General features: G+C 52.5%; 1 protein-coding gene across 1 annotated transcript; it reads left to right on the forward strand.

Moving 5' to 3' along the window:
- The first annotated feature begins 411 nt into the window (after positions 1-411).
- On the forward strand, positions 412-3148 carry LOC104066995 (alpha-2B adrenergic receptor). Its single transcript, XM_009569680.2, has 2 exons — positions 412-484; positions 1698-3148. Exon 2 carries the CDS (start codon positions 1806-1808, stop codon positions 2955-2957), a length of 1152 nt encoding a protein of 383 aa, XP_009567975.1. The 5' UTR covers positions 412-484; positions 1698-1805; the 3' UTR covers positions 2958-3148.
- The last annotated feature ends 14474 nt before the right edge of the window (positions 3149-17622 follow it).

Below are 17622 nucleotides of genomic sequence, written 5' to 3' on the forward strand. Positions count from 1 at the left end.
GATGGAGGGATGCAGGTGCCAAAGAGGGGTGTGGGTGCTGGAGAGATGTGGGTGCCAAGGAGAGGTGTGGGTGCTGGGGGATGTGGGTGCCAAGGAGGGGTGCGGGTACTGGAGGGATTCGGGTGCCAAGGACAGGTGTGGGTACCGGGGGATGCGGGTGCTGGGGGGATGCAGGTGCCAAGGACAGGTGTGGGTACTGGGGGCTGTGGGTGCTGGAGGGATGCAGGTGCCAAGGAGCGGTGTGGGTACTGGGGGATGCGGGTGCCTGCGGGATACGGGTGCCAGGGGATACGGGAACCGCAGGGCTCAGCGGGGAAGGAGCGGAGCCCGTCGGCGGCCGCGATCACCCCCGCCCGGTGTCGCCCTGTTCCGCCCCGGGGGCGGTGGCTCAGCCCCCACCCACCTAGGAACCCGAGAGGGCGGCGCCGAGCAGCGCAGAGCCCAGCGGCACCGGGACCAGCGGGGACCGGGACCGGGACACGAGGTAGAGGGCGGGCAGGGGTTCCGGGGTACGGGAAGGGAAAGGCAGGGAGCGGGCAGCGGATTGAGAGGTGCGGGAAGGGGGAATTGGGGTGCAGGCAGTGGAATCGGGGGTGCTGGTAGGGGATTGAGGGGTGCGGGCAGAGGTGTGGGCAAGAAAATTGGGGTGCAAGCAGTGGAATCGGGGGTGCGGGCAGGGGATTGAGGGATGCGGACAGTGGAATCGAGGGTGAGGGCAGAGGGTTGAGGGCTACGGGCAGGGGAATTGGGAGTGCGGGCAAGGGATTCAGGGGTGCAGGCAGGGGAAACTGGGGTGCAAGCAGTGGAATCCGGGGTTCTGGCAGCGGATTGAGGGGTGCGGACAGTGGAATCGGGGGTGCAGGTGAGGGACTAGGGTGCAGGCAGGGAAAGGCAGCAGGGGACTCAGAATCGGGTGCGGGCTTGGTGCGGGATGTGCAATTGGGGTGCGGGCAGGGAAATCGGGGTGTAAACGGTGGAATGAGGGATGCGGGCAGGGGAATCAAGGGTGCAAGTAGGCAAAGATGGGGTACAGGCAGGGGCGTCAAGGGTGCGGGCAGAGGATGGAGGTGTGCGGGCAAGGAAAGGCAGGAGGGAAGGCAGGGGTGCAGGCAGGGGAATCAGGGGTGTAGTCAGGGGAATCAAGGGTGCAGGCAGGGTGTGAACAGAGGAATAAGGGGTGCAAGAAGGCAAAGATGGAGTGTGGGCAGGGGCGTCAGGGGTGCGGGCAGAGGATTGAGGGGTGCGGCAGGGGTGTGGACAGGGAAATTAGGGTGCAAGCAGAGGAATTGGGGCTGGGAAATCAAGGTGTGGGTAGGGGATTGAGGGGTGCGGGCAAGATGCGAGCAGAGGAATCACGGGTTCAAGCAGGCAAAGACGTGCAGGCAGGGGTGCAGGCAGAGGAATCAAAGGTGCAGGCAGGGACACAGGCAGGGGATTGAGATGTGCAGGCAGGGGAGATTGGGCTGCAGGCAAGGAAAGGCAGGAGGGAAGGCAGGGGTGCAGGCAGGGATTGAGGGGTGCAGGCAAGGGAATCAGGGTGTGGGCAGGAGAATCAGGGTGATGGCAGGGGAGTTGGGGTGCAGGCAGGGGAGTTGGGGTGCTGCCAGGGGACTCAGGGTGTGGGCAGGGGAATTCAGGTGCAGGCAGGGGACTTGGGGTGTGGGCAGGGTGCAGGCAGCACAGCCCCTGTGTACCAGCTGCAGCGGGACCGCAGGCAGCACGGCGAAGGCCACCAGCATCCCCCAGCACCCCAGTTCCTCATCCTCCCGCACCCTGGGGCAGCGCTGAATGCCGGCAGCCAGACCATGGAGGGCCCCGAGCGTGGGTACTCGGTACAAGCCACTGCCGCCATTGCTGCCGCCATCACCTTCCTGATGCTCTTCACCATCACCGGTAATGCACTGGTGATCATGGCCGTGCTGAGCAGCCGCTCTCTGCGGGCACCCCAGAACCTCTTCTTGGTGTCCTTGGCGGCTGCCGACATCTTGGTGGCCACCCTCATCATCCCCTTCTCCTTGGCCAATGAGCTGCTAGGATACTGGTACTTTGAGAAGACATGGTGTGAGATTTACCTGGCGTTGGACGTGCTCTTCTGCACCTCCTCCATTGTCCACCTCTGTGCCATCAGCCTGGACCGCTACTGGTCCGTCAGCCATGCCATTGAGTACAACGCCAAGCGGACACCACGGCGCATCAAGTGCAGCATCTTCATTGTCTGGACCATCGCTGCTGTCATCTCCCTCCCACCCTTGGTCTACAAGGGGGAGAAGAAGACAACAGCAGAGGAACGACCACAGTGCAAGCTCAACGAGGAGGCCTGGTATGTCCTCTCCTCCAGCGTTGGCTCCTTCTTCGCCCCGTGCCTCATCATGATCCTTGTTTACCTGCGCATCTACCTGATCGCCAAACGTCGCCACCACTCCCATCCCTCCACCACCAAACCACTGGGACCTATGCCACCAAACACCACTCCCACCGCAGCCAGTGTGGATCCCCCAGGGACCTCCCTGCCTGCAGACAGGACCTCACTGCTGAGCCCCGAGGAGCCCCCAGTGTCTCTCAGCACTGGGGCAGCGCTGTCCCCACAGCCCAGCAGACACCCCAAGGACACCTTGGCCACTGGGACGGGGCAGGTGGTGTTGGCCCATCAGCCGCCAGTATTGAACGCTTGGAGGAGGAAGACTCAGGTCAACCGGGAGAAACGTTTCACCTTTGTCTTGGCTGTGGTCGTTGGGGTCTTTGTCCTCTGCTGGTTCCCCTTCTTCTTTCTCTACAGTCTGGGCGCACTCTGTCCTCAGCGCTGCAAGGTCCCGAACAGCGTCTTCCAGTTCTTCTTCTGGATTGGGTACTGCAACAGCTCCCTCAACCCTGTCATCTACACCGTCTTCAACCAGGACTTCCGCAAGGCTTTCCGGCGCCTCCTCTGCCGCCATCACCTTGCCCTGACACCGTGGTGAGGGGCTCTGTATACCCCCTTCCTCCTCCTTCTCCTCCTCCTCCTGTGGTCACCACCCACGGATTTGGTGAGGGTTGAAGCCCTCAAACAGATGATGGATCCCTTCTTTGGGGAACAGGGACGGGGTGCCACCATGTCCCCAAACTTGGTAGCATCCTGGCCCCTCTTCCTCCCCCAGGGGCTTTTTACCAATAAATGCTATTTTGTAATAAGAAAAAAGTCTTTTTTTTTGTCCATTTCCCCCATCCCTGGGGACCGTTGGGGACAGGAGCCATGATCCATGACAGGAGGAATGTCCGTGGCAGAGCAGGAACACAGTGTCTGGAGGGGCCGGGTATTTCTGGCAGCGCCCGGGAAGGGAGAAATAACGATTATTAAACAAAACCACCCAAATAACCCCAAAAAATTAATCTTGGGAGCTGCATCACCAAGCCCAGGGTCGTTCAACCCGAGGAGACGCAGGGACAGAGCCCGGCATCGGGGGAAGGTAGAGATGGGGGAGACTGGGTTGGGGGCACCTGAGAGAGGGGATTCACTGGGGTCCCATATAGGGTTGTGCTTGGGGACACATGGTGGGGAGCATGGGGAGGGCGTGGTGACGCATACCAACGCAGTGATCCACACCAGTATATGGTGACCAACACCAGTGCATGGTGACCCACACCAATATATGGTGACCCACACCAGTATGGTGACCCACAGCAGTATACGATGACCCACACCAATATATGGTGACCTACACCAGTGCATGGTGACCCACATCAGTATTAGGTGGCCCACACCAGTATGGTGACCTACAGCAGCACATGGTTATCCATACCATTATGGTGACCCACATCACCCCATCTCCCTGCCCCACTACAGGCTCTCTCCTCCCTTCACTCCAGAGCTGGCTGAGCTTCCCAGCTGCCCTTTCCCAGCGTGGACACTCTCCTCCCCCCAGTCCCAGTCCTGTCCCAGTGTGTCCTCATCCCCGCACTGGGACAATGCTCGGGGTGGGAGAGGTCGTGTGAACGGGGCTGGGGCCACGGGGCTGCGCACGCTGAGCCACTGGACTCCCGCCAGTAGGGTCCCAGAAGCCAACTGGCCTCATTCCTGGCCTCTGGCATCATGGCCTGCTGACGATCCTGCTGCACACTCCACGGTGTGGGGGGGCAGATGTGGGGCTGAGTGTGGTCTTGTTGGGATGTGGGGTCATATGGGGCTGGTGAACTCTTTTCTTTTTCTTTTCTTTCTTTCTTTTCTTTTCTTTTCTTTTCTTCTTTTCTTTTCTTTTCTTTTCTTTTCTTTCTTTTCTTTTCTTTTCTTTTCTTTTCTTTTCTTTTCTTTTCTCTTTTCTTTTCTTTTCTTTTCTTTTCTTTCTTTCTTTTCTTTTCTTTTCTTTCTTTCTTTCTTTCTTTCTTTCTTCTTTCTTTCTTTCTTTCTTTCTTTCTTTCTTCTTTCTTTCTTTCTTTTTTCTTTCTTTCTTTCTTTCTTTCTTTCTTTCTTTCTTTCTTTCTTTCTTTTTCCCCTTTTTTCTTCTCTTTTTCTTTAATTCCCCACCCCCATGTTTTTCTCATGATGGGGTGGGAATGGTGTCCCCAGGTGGGGACCTGGGGTGGGACTGGGACCTCGTGGTGGGACAAGGACTGGTGTCCCCAGGGTGGTGGGGACCTGGGGTGGGGCTGAGACCTTGTGGTGGGGTGGGACTTGTGTCCCCAAATTGATGGTGATATAATATGTGGAATGATTTGTGTTGAACCAAAGCCTCTTCTTCTGTAATCCCCTCTGTTTGGAATCGTTACTCATCTGAAAGGCAAGGTCAAACAGAAAGCTGGAACCAGCTCCAAATTAGCAAGAGTTTGGATTGTTGCGAAGTTTCATAACATTAAAATTAGGTCTTGGAAAGTAGTGGAATATCCGTAACATTTCTGGGAGAACTTACCCATATGCATGAAAGTGGGAAATATCTTCTGTACCAGCCTTTGTCTTGTGGCACATGATAAATGGGGATCACTCCCACAAGTTTCCTGGGCCTGATAAACGATGCTCACTTTCTAAAAATCCAAACCCAGTCTTAAAGAGTTTTATTTGCTGGCATTTTCGGTGTCCCTGGGGGGGATCCCTTGGTAGGTTGCAAGAGGGGTTCTGGGGATCCCTAAAGGGGTTCTGGGCATCCTATGGTGGTCCTGGGGGTACCTAGAGGGGTCCTGGAGGTCCTGGGGTTCCTAGAGGGGTCCTGGGGTCCCTAGAAGTGTTCTAGGGGTCCCTAGATGTGTTCTGGGGGTATTGGAGGAATCCTAGAGGTCCCTAGATGGTTTCTGTGTGTCCTCAGAGAGGATCTGCAGGTTCCTCAGGGGGTCCTGGGAGTCCCTAGAGGAGTCCTGGGGGGTTCAAGAGGGGTCCAGGTGTCCCTAGAAGGGTCTTGGGGGCTCTAGTAGGGTCCTAAAGTGGTCCAGGGGGGGTCTAGAGGGGCTCTAGAGTGGTCCAGGGAGTCCTTGAGGAGTGCTGGGGATACTCAAAGTTGTCCTGGGGCTCCTAAGTGGGTCCTGTGGGGCTCTAGAGGTACCCTGGAGGCCCCTAGAATGGTCCTGGGAGTTCGAGACGGGTCTTAGGTGCCCTAAAAGTGTCCTGGGGGCCCTAGAGGTGTCCTGATGGTCCCTACAGGAGTTCTGTGGGACTCTAAAGGGGTCCAGGGAGACCTAGAGGGGTACTGGGGATGCCTAGAATAGTCCTGGAGGGGCCTAAAGGGGTCCTAGGGAGCTCTAGAGGGGTTCTGGGTGTCCCTAGTGGGGTCTAGGGGGTCTCTAAAGGGGTCTTGTTGGTCCCTAGAGGGGTCCTGGGGATTCCTAAAGGTGTCCTCAAGGTCCTAGAAGGGCTCTGGGAAGCTCTACAGGAGTTCTGGGTGTCCCTAAAGGGATCCTGAGAGGCTTTCTAGGCTCTAGGGGTCTCTAGAAAGGTCCTAAGTGACCCTAAAGGTGCCTAGGGGTCCCTAAAGTGGTCCTGTGGGGCTTCAGTGGGGTCCTGGGGGTCTCTAGAGGGGTCCTGGAGGGCTCCTGAGGGGTCCTGAGGGGATCTAGAATGGTCCAGGAGGTCCTGGAGGGGTCTTGGGTGGCTCTCGAGGGGTCTTGGGGTCCTCTAGAGAGGTCCTGTGTGTCCCTAGGTGGGTCCTGGAGGGTTCCTGATGATCCTTAAAGGGCTTATGGGGATTCCCTGTAGGGGCCTGGAGGTCCCTAAAGTGGTCCTGTGGGGCTCTAGTGGGGTTCTGGTGGTCCTAGTGGGGTCTTGATAGTTCTAGAGGGGTCTTGGGGGACTATAGATGGGACTTGAGGAGTTCTAGATGGGTCCTGTGTGTCCACAGGGGAGTCTGTGGGGGGCTGTCCTAAAGGGTTCCAGGGGGTTTCCAGAGGAGTCCTGTGTGTGCCTAGGGGGGTCCTGGGGTCCTAAAGGGGTCTTGGGAGTCCTAGAGTGGTCCTGGTTATCCCTAGAAAAGTTCTGGGGGTCCCAAAAGGGGTCTTCAGGGTCCTAGAGGGGCCCAGGGGGTCTCTAAAGGGGTCCTGGGGGGTCTCTAGAGAGGTCTTGGCGGCAGTAGAAGTGCTTGGGTGGTGCATAGAAGGGTCCTGGGGGTTACTAAAGGAGTGCTTCTGATCATCCCTAGAGGGATCTCGAGGGTTCCTAGAGGGGTCCTCGTGGTCCTAGAAGGGTTCTGGGAAGCTCTACAGGAGGCTCTAGAGGGGTCCTGGGGGTGTGAGAGGGGTCCTGTGGGACTCTGGAGGGGTCTTGAATATCCTAGAGGTGTCCTGGGGGTCCCTAAAGGAGTTTTTGGGGGTCTCCTAATGACTCCTCAGGGGGGCTCTAGAGAGGTTCTGGGGGTCTGAGAAGGGTCCTGAGGGGCTCCAGAGGGGTCCTAGAGGGCTCTAGAGGAGTCCTGGGGGTCCTAGAGGAGTCCAGGGGGGGCTCTAGAGGGATTCTGGAAGGCCTTAGAAGGGTCTTGGGAATCCCTGAAGAGTCCAGAGAAGGGCTTAAAGGGGTCCCAGGAGGCTCTAGAGGGGTCCTGAGGGTGCTAGAGGGATCTTGAGGGGCTCTGGAGGGGTCTTGAGAGTCCTAGAGAGGTCTTGAGGTTCCCTAAGAGGTCCTGGGTGTCTCCTAAGGAGTTCTTGTGGGCTCTAGAGGGGTCCTGGGGTCCGAGAAGGGTCCTGGGGGGTCTAGAAGTGTCCTAAGGGGCTCTAGAGGGGCCCCGGGTATCCTAGAAGGGACCCAGGGGGCTCTAGAGGGGTCTTGAGAGTTCTAGAGGTGTCCTGAGAGTCCCTAAAAGGATCCTAGGGATCCTAGAGTGGTCCTGGGTGTCCCTAGCGGTGTCCTGGGGCTCCTGCAAGAGGTTCTGTAAGTCCCTAGAAGAATTCTGCGGGTCCCTCGAGAGGTCCAGGGTCTCTAGAGGGGTCCTGGTGGTCCTAGAAGGGTCTTGGGGGGCTCTGGAGGGATCCTGAGAGGTGCTAGGAGTCTAGGGATTCTGGGGGTCTAAAATGGAATGGTTGGACTCGATGACCCAGTGGGTCCCTTCCAACCTAGTCATTGTATGATTCTATGAATAGGGTCCTGGGGGGGCTCCTGATTAGTTCTCAGTAGCTTTAGAGGGATTCTGAGTATCCTAGACAGGTCCTTGGGGGCTCTAGATGGGTCTTGGGGGTGTCAAAAGGGGTTCTTGGGAGTCCTGGGCTCCTAGACGGGTCTTGGAGGGGTCCTGAGGGGCCCTAAAGAGGTCCTAGGGGCCTCTAGAGGGGTCCTGAGGGTCCTAAAAGGGTCCCAGAGGACTCAAGAGGGGTCCCAGAGGGCTCTAGAGGGATCCTGGGGGTCTCTAGAAGGGTCCTGGGGATCCTAGGAGGGTCCTCGGGTGGCTTTACAGATCCTGGGATCCTAGAGGTGTCCTTGGGGTCTCAGGACAGATCCTGGGGGACTCTGGAGAGCTCTTGGGGGTCCTAGAGAGGTCTTGCGGGTCCTACAAGCGTCTTGGTGGTCCCTGAAGGGGTTCTCGTCTCTTAGAGGACTCCTGGAGGGCTACAGATGGTCCTGGACATCACTAGAGGGGTCCCAGGGACTCTAGAAGGATCATGGGGGTCCTATGGGGGTCCTGCAGGGCTCTAAATGGGTCCTGGTGGTCCCTAAAGTCTTCTCCCAGTCTTCTCCTAGTGCCCCCAGTCGCCCTCCCAGTGCCCCCATTCCCCCTCCCAGTGTCCCCAGTCCCACTCCCAGTGCTCCCAGTCCCAGGACTACTCAGGACCCCTCTAGGAACCCCAAAGACCTCTTAAGAGACTCCCAGGAACCCTCTACAAATCCCAGGATCCATTTAGGGCCCCACAGGACCCTTTTAGGACCCCCAGCATCCCTCCAGATGCCGCCGGAACCCATTTAGGACGCCGGGATACTTCCAGGACCCCCAGGACCCAACTAGAGCCCCCCCAGAACCCCTCTATGACCCCCTGGGACCCCTCTAGAGCCTTCCAGGGTCCCTCTAGGTCTTTCTTGAACTCCCTAGAGCCCCCCAGGACCCTTCTCAGACCTGCAGGACCCCTCTAGGACCCCCAAGACCACTCAAGAGCCCCCTGGGACTCCTTTAACGCCTTCCAGCACCCCTCTAGGACCCCTGAGACTCCACTAGAGCACCCTGGGTTCCATTTAAGGCCTTCCAGGATCTCTCTTGGACCTGAAGGTCCCATCTAGAGCCCCACAGGACCCATCTAAGACCCTCTGGGCTGCTCTAGAGCCAACCAAGACACCTCTAGGACCTCCAGCACCCCTCAAGAGCCCACTGGAACCCCTTTAAGTCATTCCAGGACCCCTGTTGGAAACACAGTACCCCTCTAGAGCCCCACAGGAACCATCAAGGACCCCCAGAACACCTCTAGATCCACCCAAGACCCCTTAGAACCTTCCAGGACCCCTCTAGGACTCACAGGACTCCAGGAGATCCCCCTAGGATCCCTCTTGGAGTCCCAGGATCCTTCTAGAGACCCCTGAGACCCTTCTAGTGCCTTCCAGAACTCCTCCTGGGCCAGTAGAACCCCTCTAGAGCCTATGAGGACTCCCCTAGGACCCCCCTAGAATCCCATGGCACATCTTTAGGGCCTTCCAGAACCCCTTTTGTACACACAGGACCTTTACAGACCCACAGAACTCCTCAAGGACTCTCAGGATCTTCTTTGGCTGAATCCCCCTTTCCTGCCCCTGGGCCGCCTGTGGGTTTTGTGGAGCAGAGCTCTGCCATCGGGCGCTGTTCCTGCTGCTCTTCACGCCAGGATGGTCTCCGGATGCAGCCCAATCTTCTGCAGGCCAGCAATGGTCAGTGGTACAAAATGAATGATGCCGTTGTCTGCCTCACCAACCTCAAGGTGGTCCTGAACCAGCAGGCCTACGTGCTTTTCTACCTGAGGTGAGAGCACTGTGTGTCTCCCAGCCCCTCTGCCCACTGCTCTCGGCATTTGGGACAGGGCTGGTAGCACGAGCCAGGGTGTGGGATGGACCTGGCTCAGAGCAGGGAGGCAGGGAGAGGTCCAGCCCTTGTGGATCAAGAGCTGTAGGTCGAGAGCACCTCACCTCCTTGGAGCTTCGCTCCTGTTTCTTTTGTGCATCTCTGAGGAGTGTTGCAGGCGCTCCCCTCACACTTAACACATGCGCTTCTCTGCTTTCTCCAGAACACCCGGCACCAGCACGAGCTTTGAGGGACCCATTGTGAAGGCTGTGTCCATCGCGCCCAGCCAGCCAGTGATGGGCCAGGTGAGTCCCGATGGGCGCAGGAGGAGGTTGGGGTCTCTGTGCCCCGTAGAACATTCAGCATGGGGCCAAATCTGGCAAATGTTATGGTTCCATCAAAGCTGCCACAGAACATACATCCTTCATTCAAAATAAAACACAGCATCCTGAAAGGGCGCTCAGCCCTGCCTTACGACACAGCTCAAAGGCCCAAGAAGTTCCTGCACCTGCCTTATGGACCCAGAGTATTTCAGGGCAACAAGACTAACAAAACAAGTGAGGCCAAAGTGGAGCTGCCCCTGTGTAGCTTCTTCGAGACCAAGCAGCCACACATGTCATTCAAGACGCAGGAGCCCAAACAGCAGCTGCCTGTGGTCCGTGGAGCTGTGCCAGCTGCTCCTGACAGCGGCTCTGCGGTTAAGCCGAAGCGCCCCCTCTTGACCGCTGCGGAGCGGAGCAGCTCCACACCCCCACCACCAGCCAAGAAGCTGGCACTGCCCAAAAGGTGAGTCTGAGTTTCCGCCCAGTCTTCAGTAGGCACCTTCTGATTCTTCTTCTGCCACCTCTCACTTCCCCAGTCTGCCTGTCCTCCTCCCCTTTCTCTGGGCTGGCTTTTTTTGATTTCTCCTCTTGGGTTACAGAATTTCTTCTTCTTTAGACCACCAAGTTTTTATTCATGTCCATAACTACAGGGCAGCACTCCAGAGGCGGTGAGCAGAGATGACTGTCGCACACAACCTCAGCCACAGCTTCCAGAGCAGATGCACCCCATGGGCACCACCCGCCCTGACTCCACTTCCCAGCCTTCTGGCAAGTTGAGGTGAGCGGTGCCAGTTGCTCCCAGGCAGCAAGGCCAGTAGCAATCTTCAGATACTCCACGAAGCAACTGCCTGGCCTGGCAGCTGGCTGGAGGAGTGATCTTGGCAGCCAGCTCTTCTGCTTTCCTGGGCTGGCAGGGCTCGTTCTGGATCCCGGAAGTAGGGCAGTGCCTCTGACTGTTAGCACAGGGTGGGAGGGAGTTTTGCAAGCCCTCGCCATGTACTGGTGTCCCCTGGGATGAGGAGGCACCAGCCTGGTCTAGATCTTCCTCTGGGTCTCCCTTGTAACCTTTGCCATCGGCACGTGCTGCAGCAACACTTGCTCCTTCCCTGTCCCCCGTGGGACAGCGTGTGCTCTGTGTGGGGCTGGCGTGGGGCAGGTCATCATGTGTGCTTGAAGCTGCTGCCCCAGAGCAGGGTCTAATTCAGGTTTTGTGGCTGAGATGGCAGCAGTTGAGTGCTGTGCTCGTGCATCTCGGGATGGTGAGGAAGGGAGGGGCTCCCATTCAGGACCTGGCTTTCAGACCATGTCTGCATCTTTTCCTGTCCTTCAGCACATCTTCATCGGCGCTGAAACTGCTGAATCCGTAAAAGCCTCCCTTGAACATCACCATCAAATTATCAGCCCTTGAGGACCTCAGCTCCCCTCTGAAAAATGCCACCATAGGGCAGACGGCAGCCCTCAATCTCAGTCTGTTAATGGCAAAGATGACACCTCCAGCCCACCCAGAAAGAAGAGTCGCACGCCCGGGAACTCGGTGTCCATCACGGGGGAGGAGGCAGGCAAGAGTGCCAGTGGTGACCAGAAGGAGCCAGGCTGCCAGAAGTTGGGTGCAGAGTACAAGAAGAAGGAGGAGAAGGGGAAGGAGAAGAAGAAGAAGAAGGAGAAGAAGAAGGAGAAGAAGAGGAGGAGAAGGAGAATGGAGTCAAAAGAGTGTTTTTCTGGGGCTCTGTCTTTGGGCACGTGAGGGGCTACATCTGTTCTGTTTGTGCAGCAGCAATATGTGCCTGGCAACACCAGGCTGGCGATGGAGCCAGGCTCTCCACGGCTGTCCAGAGCTCCGAGCCTACCATCACGGTGGGGACGGGGGACCACGGGGGGGAGAGTGGACAGCCCACACAGCCTCGTCCTGACCTGGGGCTTGGACCAAATGATTGTGGCGGACACCGACCTCCTGCCAGCAAGGCCTTCAAGGGGTCCTAGGGGGTTTTAGAGGGGTCCAGGGGGGCTTAGAAGGGTTCCAGAAGACATTAAAGAGATCCCAGGGGGCTCTAGACGGGTGCTAGAGGAGACCTGGAAAGCCTTAAAGGGGTTCCATGGGGCTCTACAGGGGTCCCGGGGCTCTTAGAGTGGTTCTGGAAGGCCTTAGAGGGGTCCCAGAGACCTCTAGAGGTATTAAAAGGGTCTTAGATGGGTCCTAGAATGGCATAAAGGGGTCCCAGGGGCTCTAGAGGGGTCCAGAGAGTCTTCTCTGTATCCTAGAAGACACTAAATGGGTCAAAGGAGGCTCTAGAGGGGTCCTGCAGTTCTTCAAGGGGTCCTAGAAGGGCCTAAAGGGGTCCCAGGGGACTCTAGAGGGGTCCAGAGGGTCCTGGAAAGGTCCATGATAGCATTAAAGGGGTCCCAGGCTGCTCTAGATGGGTCCTCGGGTTCCTAAAGGGGTCCTGGAAAGCCTTAAAGGTGTCCTGTGGCACTCTGGAGGGGTCCAGAGGATCTTAGATGGGTTCTAGAGGACACTAAAGGGGTCCCAGGCTGCTCTAGATGGGTCCTGGGGGTCGTAGAGGGGTCCTGGAAGGCCTTAAAGTGGTCCCAAGCTGTTCTAGAGGGGTCCAGAGAGTCCTAGATGGGTTCTAGAAGGCCCTAAAAGGGTCCCAGGGGGCTCTCAAGAGGTCCTGAGGGTCCTAAAAGGCTTCTATGTGGCTCTAAAGAGTTGCTGGGGGTCCCTACAGGGGTCCTGAGGGCCCTAGCTGGGTACTGTGGGGCTCTAGAGAGGTCTGGGGACCTTTAGAAGGATCCTGGGGGTCTCTAGAGAGGTCCTGGGGATCCTGAAAGGGTCCTGGGAGTCTCTAGAGGGGTCCAGAGGGTCCTAGAGGGGTCCTGTGGGTCTTGCAAGGGGTGCTTCAAGTCCAAGAGGGGCCCTAGAAGGCCCTAAAGGGGTCCGCTGAGGGTTCTAGAGGTGTCCTGGAGGTCTTAGAAGGGTCCTGGAAGGCTCTAGTAAGGTCCTGGGGGGTCCTAGAGGGGTTCTGGAAGGCCTTAAAGGGGACCCAGGGGGCTCTAGAAGGGTCCAGAGAGCCCTAGATGGGATCCAGAAGGCACTAAAGGGTCCCGGGGCTCTAGAGGGGTCCTTGGGGTCATAGAGGTGTCCTGGAACGCATTAAAGGGGTTCCAGGGGGCTCTAGATGGTTTCTAGGGGTCCTGGAGGTGTCCTGGAACGCATTAAAGGGGTTACATGGGGCTCTAGAGGGGTCCTAGGGGTCTTAGATGGGTCCTAGAAGACACTAAAGATGACCCAGGGGGCTATAGAGGTGTTCCAGTGGTCCTACAATGATCCTGGAAGGCCTTAAAGGGGTCTCATGGACCTCTAGAGGGGTCCAGAGGGTGTTTGATGGGTCCTAGAAGGCCCAAAAGATGTCCCAGGGAGATCTAGAGGGGTCATTGAGGTCTTAAAGGGGTGCTGGAAGGCCTTAAAGGGGTCTCAATAGCCTCTAGAGGGGTCCTGGAGGTCCTAAATGGGTGCAGGAAGGCCTTAATTTAGTCCCAAGTCGGGGGGTCAGGGTTCTGGTCATGGTCATGGTCAGGATGAGGGTTAGAGTTAGGGTTAGGGTCGAGGTCAGGGTCAGGATGAGGGTTAGAGGTTAGAGGTTAGGGGTTGGGGTCAGGGTCAGGGTCAGGATGAGGGTTAGAGTTAGGGTTAGAGATTAGGGTTAGGGGTCGGGGCCCGGGTCAGGATGAGGGTTAGGATTAGGGTTTACAGTTAGGGTTGGGTTAGGGTTAGGGGTTGGGGTTAGGGTTAGGGTTTGGGTTACAGTTCGGGTTCGGGTTAGGGTTTGGATTAGTGTTAGGGTTCGGGTTAGGGGTTCAGGTTCGGGTTAGGGATTAGGTTCGGGTTAAGGTTAGGATTAGGGTTCGGGTTAGGTTTAGGGTTACGCATAAGGTTAGGATTCGGGTTAGGGTCCAGGTTAGGGGTTCGGGTTAGGGGTTAGGGTTAGGGTTTGTAACAGCTAGAATAACTGCTTCTCTCATTTTTTTTTCCTGCTTGCCTGATTGTTCCAGAAATACCAGTAGGCATTTCTCCAAGCCTAGTCAGTAAGGCACTGATTGCCGGCTTTGCAGCAAAAATTTTCCTAGGCAAAACTAAATTGACAACTTGATACTTGAAAGTCAGGGAACACAATCAGTATAATAATAAAAATATTTGCAGGATCATGTGGAAGAAAAAGTGCTTAATGAATTATTGTCTTTTTTCCCAGTCCCCAAAATGAGTGACAATAACATGATGAATCTTCCAAGGATTATAACATTTTGATTTTGACTATGTCACAAAAATGCAAGTATCTCATTTTTTTGCAAATGTTTTTGCAGCAAATTGTTTTTGCTGGCAGTGTAAAATTAGTTTCAAAATACTCTGTGCCTTAGGCTTTTCAATACATAAAATCTGTTGGAGTGAAGGAAGGAGTTTTCATTTTGTTGAAGAAATCAAGAGATATCTTGTGTAAGGCATGATGAATATTTAATTCACTTTGATATGGCAGAGCTTTCACAAAATAGAGTGGAATATGAAAGTATCTTATACTTTTATTTAGTCCAGTTACAGCAATTTATTTTTCATTTCTTATTGAGCAGTAGAACTAATATACTTGTGCACTGAATAAATTATGGAGAACTAGTCGACTGAATGTAGTAAGAAGGAACTGAAAACTGAAGATGAAGTTACTCATAGGCAAGCAGGTACAAGAATGATGTGCACCTGGGAGGGTCCATTGAACAAGATAAGGTAAGAAAGCAGAGCAGGCTGTTTTGTAGGTATTTTCTTGAGAAGTTGTGTTTTTAGATGCTATTTAAGAAAATCAACAGAGCAAGGAAACATGAAGAAGGAATTAGTATCATACAGCACAGGGTGGCAAGCATGCCTCAAATACCATTAGAAATAAACTATTCGTCTGTATACTTTAGGGCATAATATGTTTTCATTTCTTAAAGTATGTCTTGATGTATAATTTTGGCTGATATTAAATATTAGTATTCCCTAGTGGAAAGTGATGCCTTGAGAAACATTGATGTAAATTAAAATGAAAGAATGAAATGAATTTACTCCAACCTTAAAGAAAGTTGAAGCCAAGAAAAAAAAATCAAGTGTTAATCTAATAGATAATATATTATGATATTCTTGTTTGATTTTTATGTGCCTCTTGGCACTAATTTTTCGTTTGCATGAATTTGGAATTACAGTTTAAGACAAGTAATACTGAGAACATAAAATATCTTACTCTATGCAGTATTTCTTCTTAAATTTGGAAAGAAAATTTAACTATTAAAATTTAACCAGAATTCCTAGGATAGCCATCATCTGTAAAATATTAATCAGATTTGTCCTCCTGCAGATGACCATGTCACGTGCTGTCTTGTATTTTCCATGTTCTTCGAGCAAAGAATGTGCAGCTTTGTATTTCTGAGGACTGGCGACCCATTCCAACAGCTCCAGTCCTTTCTGGGATCAGAGGTGTTCCTCTGTTTCCTAAACGATAAAAATATAATTTAGAATATCCATTAAAATCAAGGCCACTTTATGAAATGCTAATCCCAGAAGACTTTAACTTGTCCTTCTTAGGTTTAGAGAATGGATTAAATATTTCATACAGAAAGTAGGGTGAGTCTGTGAGAATTTGATAAGAAGCGTAAGGTTATCACAGCCAGGAATACCTTGTCTCATCAGTAGCAGTGGTCTTCTAATGCACATATGCAAAGACAGGTTATCCCATAATAGTAATATTCTTGATGATGTTTGTGCCTACAATAACATCACAGAGATCTCTACACTGCACAGCTCCTAACCTTGGAGCCTGTTGGGAGACTTATATCACACGTTATTTCTACATATGCATCCATACACCACCTAATGCTTTATCCTTTCTCCCTTTTAAAATGATTTTCACATCATTGAAGAAAATACACTATTTCTTTTAGCCTAATTAGCTAGAGCTGGCTGAACTGTTTCTGTATGTATATGGCTGCCATATTTTTATTATATAGCCTGTATCCAGCGTTACACCAGTCCCTCACATTTTGTTGCCCAAGCTTCTGACATTAGGACTTAGCCATCAGAAGCAACACCTAGTTGAGCCAAAGATTATCTTAGAAATAAAATTTACAGTTATGCTTACTTTTCTTCCTAATATTTATATCTGATCATTTTCTTTCGGTCCTGCTTTTCATATATCTTCTTTTACTGATGGGCTTGTATTGACTTAATCATACCATTGGATCAGCTCTATAAGAATGCATGCTGTATTGTGAAACCTATATCACACTGAAGTGTTTCATCCGTTTTTCTGCAGTTCCTTGTAATAAAGACATAGATTTTCTTCTCTTCTCCTTTGGGTTTTTCTCAACCTGGAAGCATTTTCAACAATCCAAAACAAACGAGTTTCTCACCTGTTTCTACCATGTACAATTGTTATTAGCCACCAAAATTCATCTTTTCCTCTTCCTGTTCTCCTTGTCTCTGCTCACGTGCCACTGGACTTCCATAACCTTGCATACGAGGTCAACATCTTGTTTATCTTGTTTATAAACCAATTCCTTTGCCACTCTGACAAGTCTGCTTTCTTTCAAGCCCCTATAAAGATAGACGTCCCCTTGAGAGTAATAATCAGCTCTTTAATAGTTTTCGATAAACAATTTGTAAATGCATATATTATATACCTCAGATAACTACCACATGACAAACAATCTAGCAGTGATTTTCCTACTGATAATCAGCAAGCCCATTTCTGCACAGACAAACGCAGACAACCTGCATCTCTAAGCATTTCTTTCAATTTTGCTTCTGGTCTTTTATTCCAAGCCAATTGTCTCTAATGCAGACAAGCTTCAGGATGTCAGAACTTTCTGATAAACAATTTTACACTATATTGACCTCCTCAAGCAACATAAGAAATCAGATTGTCAGTTTTAATGCATCTTTTTTAAACCGGTACTTTTGCTTTGCAACAGGTTTCGCCTTTTTTTTTAACATCTTATTCCTCGGCCTATGGTAACATCTCTAGATGTGTTTGAAATCTCATTCCACTACACTTGGTCCTGATTAGTAATTGGTTTTATTTATATGAGGTCTTTTAAATCTATTACGTTCTATGTAGTTTTTAACTGACCATTCAAGTCTAGTTTTAATACTGATTAATCAGCATGCCTGAGTACACGTCCATATGTTTCCTTTTTAGCTAAGTTATAAACTTCACTTGACTTGGGAATGCTTTTGCTCAGTACCTTGATTAGATAGCATCAGATGTGGTTCTATACTGTCCCATGAAAGTGGCTGCTAGTGATGCAAATATTGGAGATGAATAATCATATGAATACTACTGTCTATTACTCATGGAGTCTTGTATTAAAAAACTTTACTGTACCTTGTCAAGAAGACTTTACTGTCTTCTTGTCAAGCAAGAAACTGGTTTTCTATGAAGATTCTGTTTATTTTCCCTGTTACATTTTAATGATCAAGAAGTCACTCCACAATGCACATAATTTCTGTCCTCCTTAGCTCTGATGCATGCCTTGATGTTTGGCAATGTGACTGCCATAATTCAGGGGGTGTACTCCAGATGCTCCCTTTATCACACAAGAACCAAGGAGCTGAAGGACTTTATAAGAGTCCATCACCTGCCACAGCAGCTAAAGCAAAGGATGCTTGAATATTTCCAAACCACGTGGTCTGTCAATAATGGAATTGATTCCAATAAGGTAAACAAAAGAAGGAGATTGTGTGCTTGATGATTTTGCCTGTAGACTTAGAGTGAGGGAGGAGGGATAATTTTTAGTTTGTGATACTGTATTTTGTGTGAAGTTACATATTAAAAAGAACATGCCCCAAAAATAAGTTGGATCATCTCAGAAAGAAGGTA

The sequence above is a fragment of the Cuculus canorus genome, chromosome 26 (assembly GCF_017976375.1).
Source record: "Cuculus canorus isolate bCucCan1 chromosome 26, bCucCan1.pri, whole genome shotgun sequence".
Classification (NCBI taxonomy): domain Eukaryota; kingdom Metazoa; phylum Chordata; class Aves; order Cuculiformes; family Cuculidae; genus Cuculus; species Cuculus canorus.

What these genes read in the sequence shown, in the direction of transcription:
- LOC104066995 (XM_009569680.2), top strand. Translation starts at nt 1,806, where the DNA reads ATGGAGGGCCCCGAGCGTGGGTACTCGGTACAAGCCACTGCCGCCATT.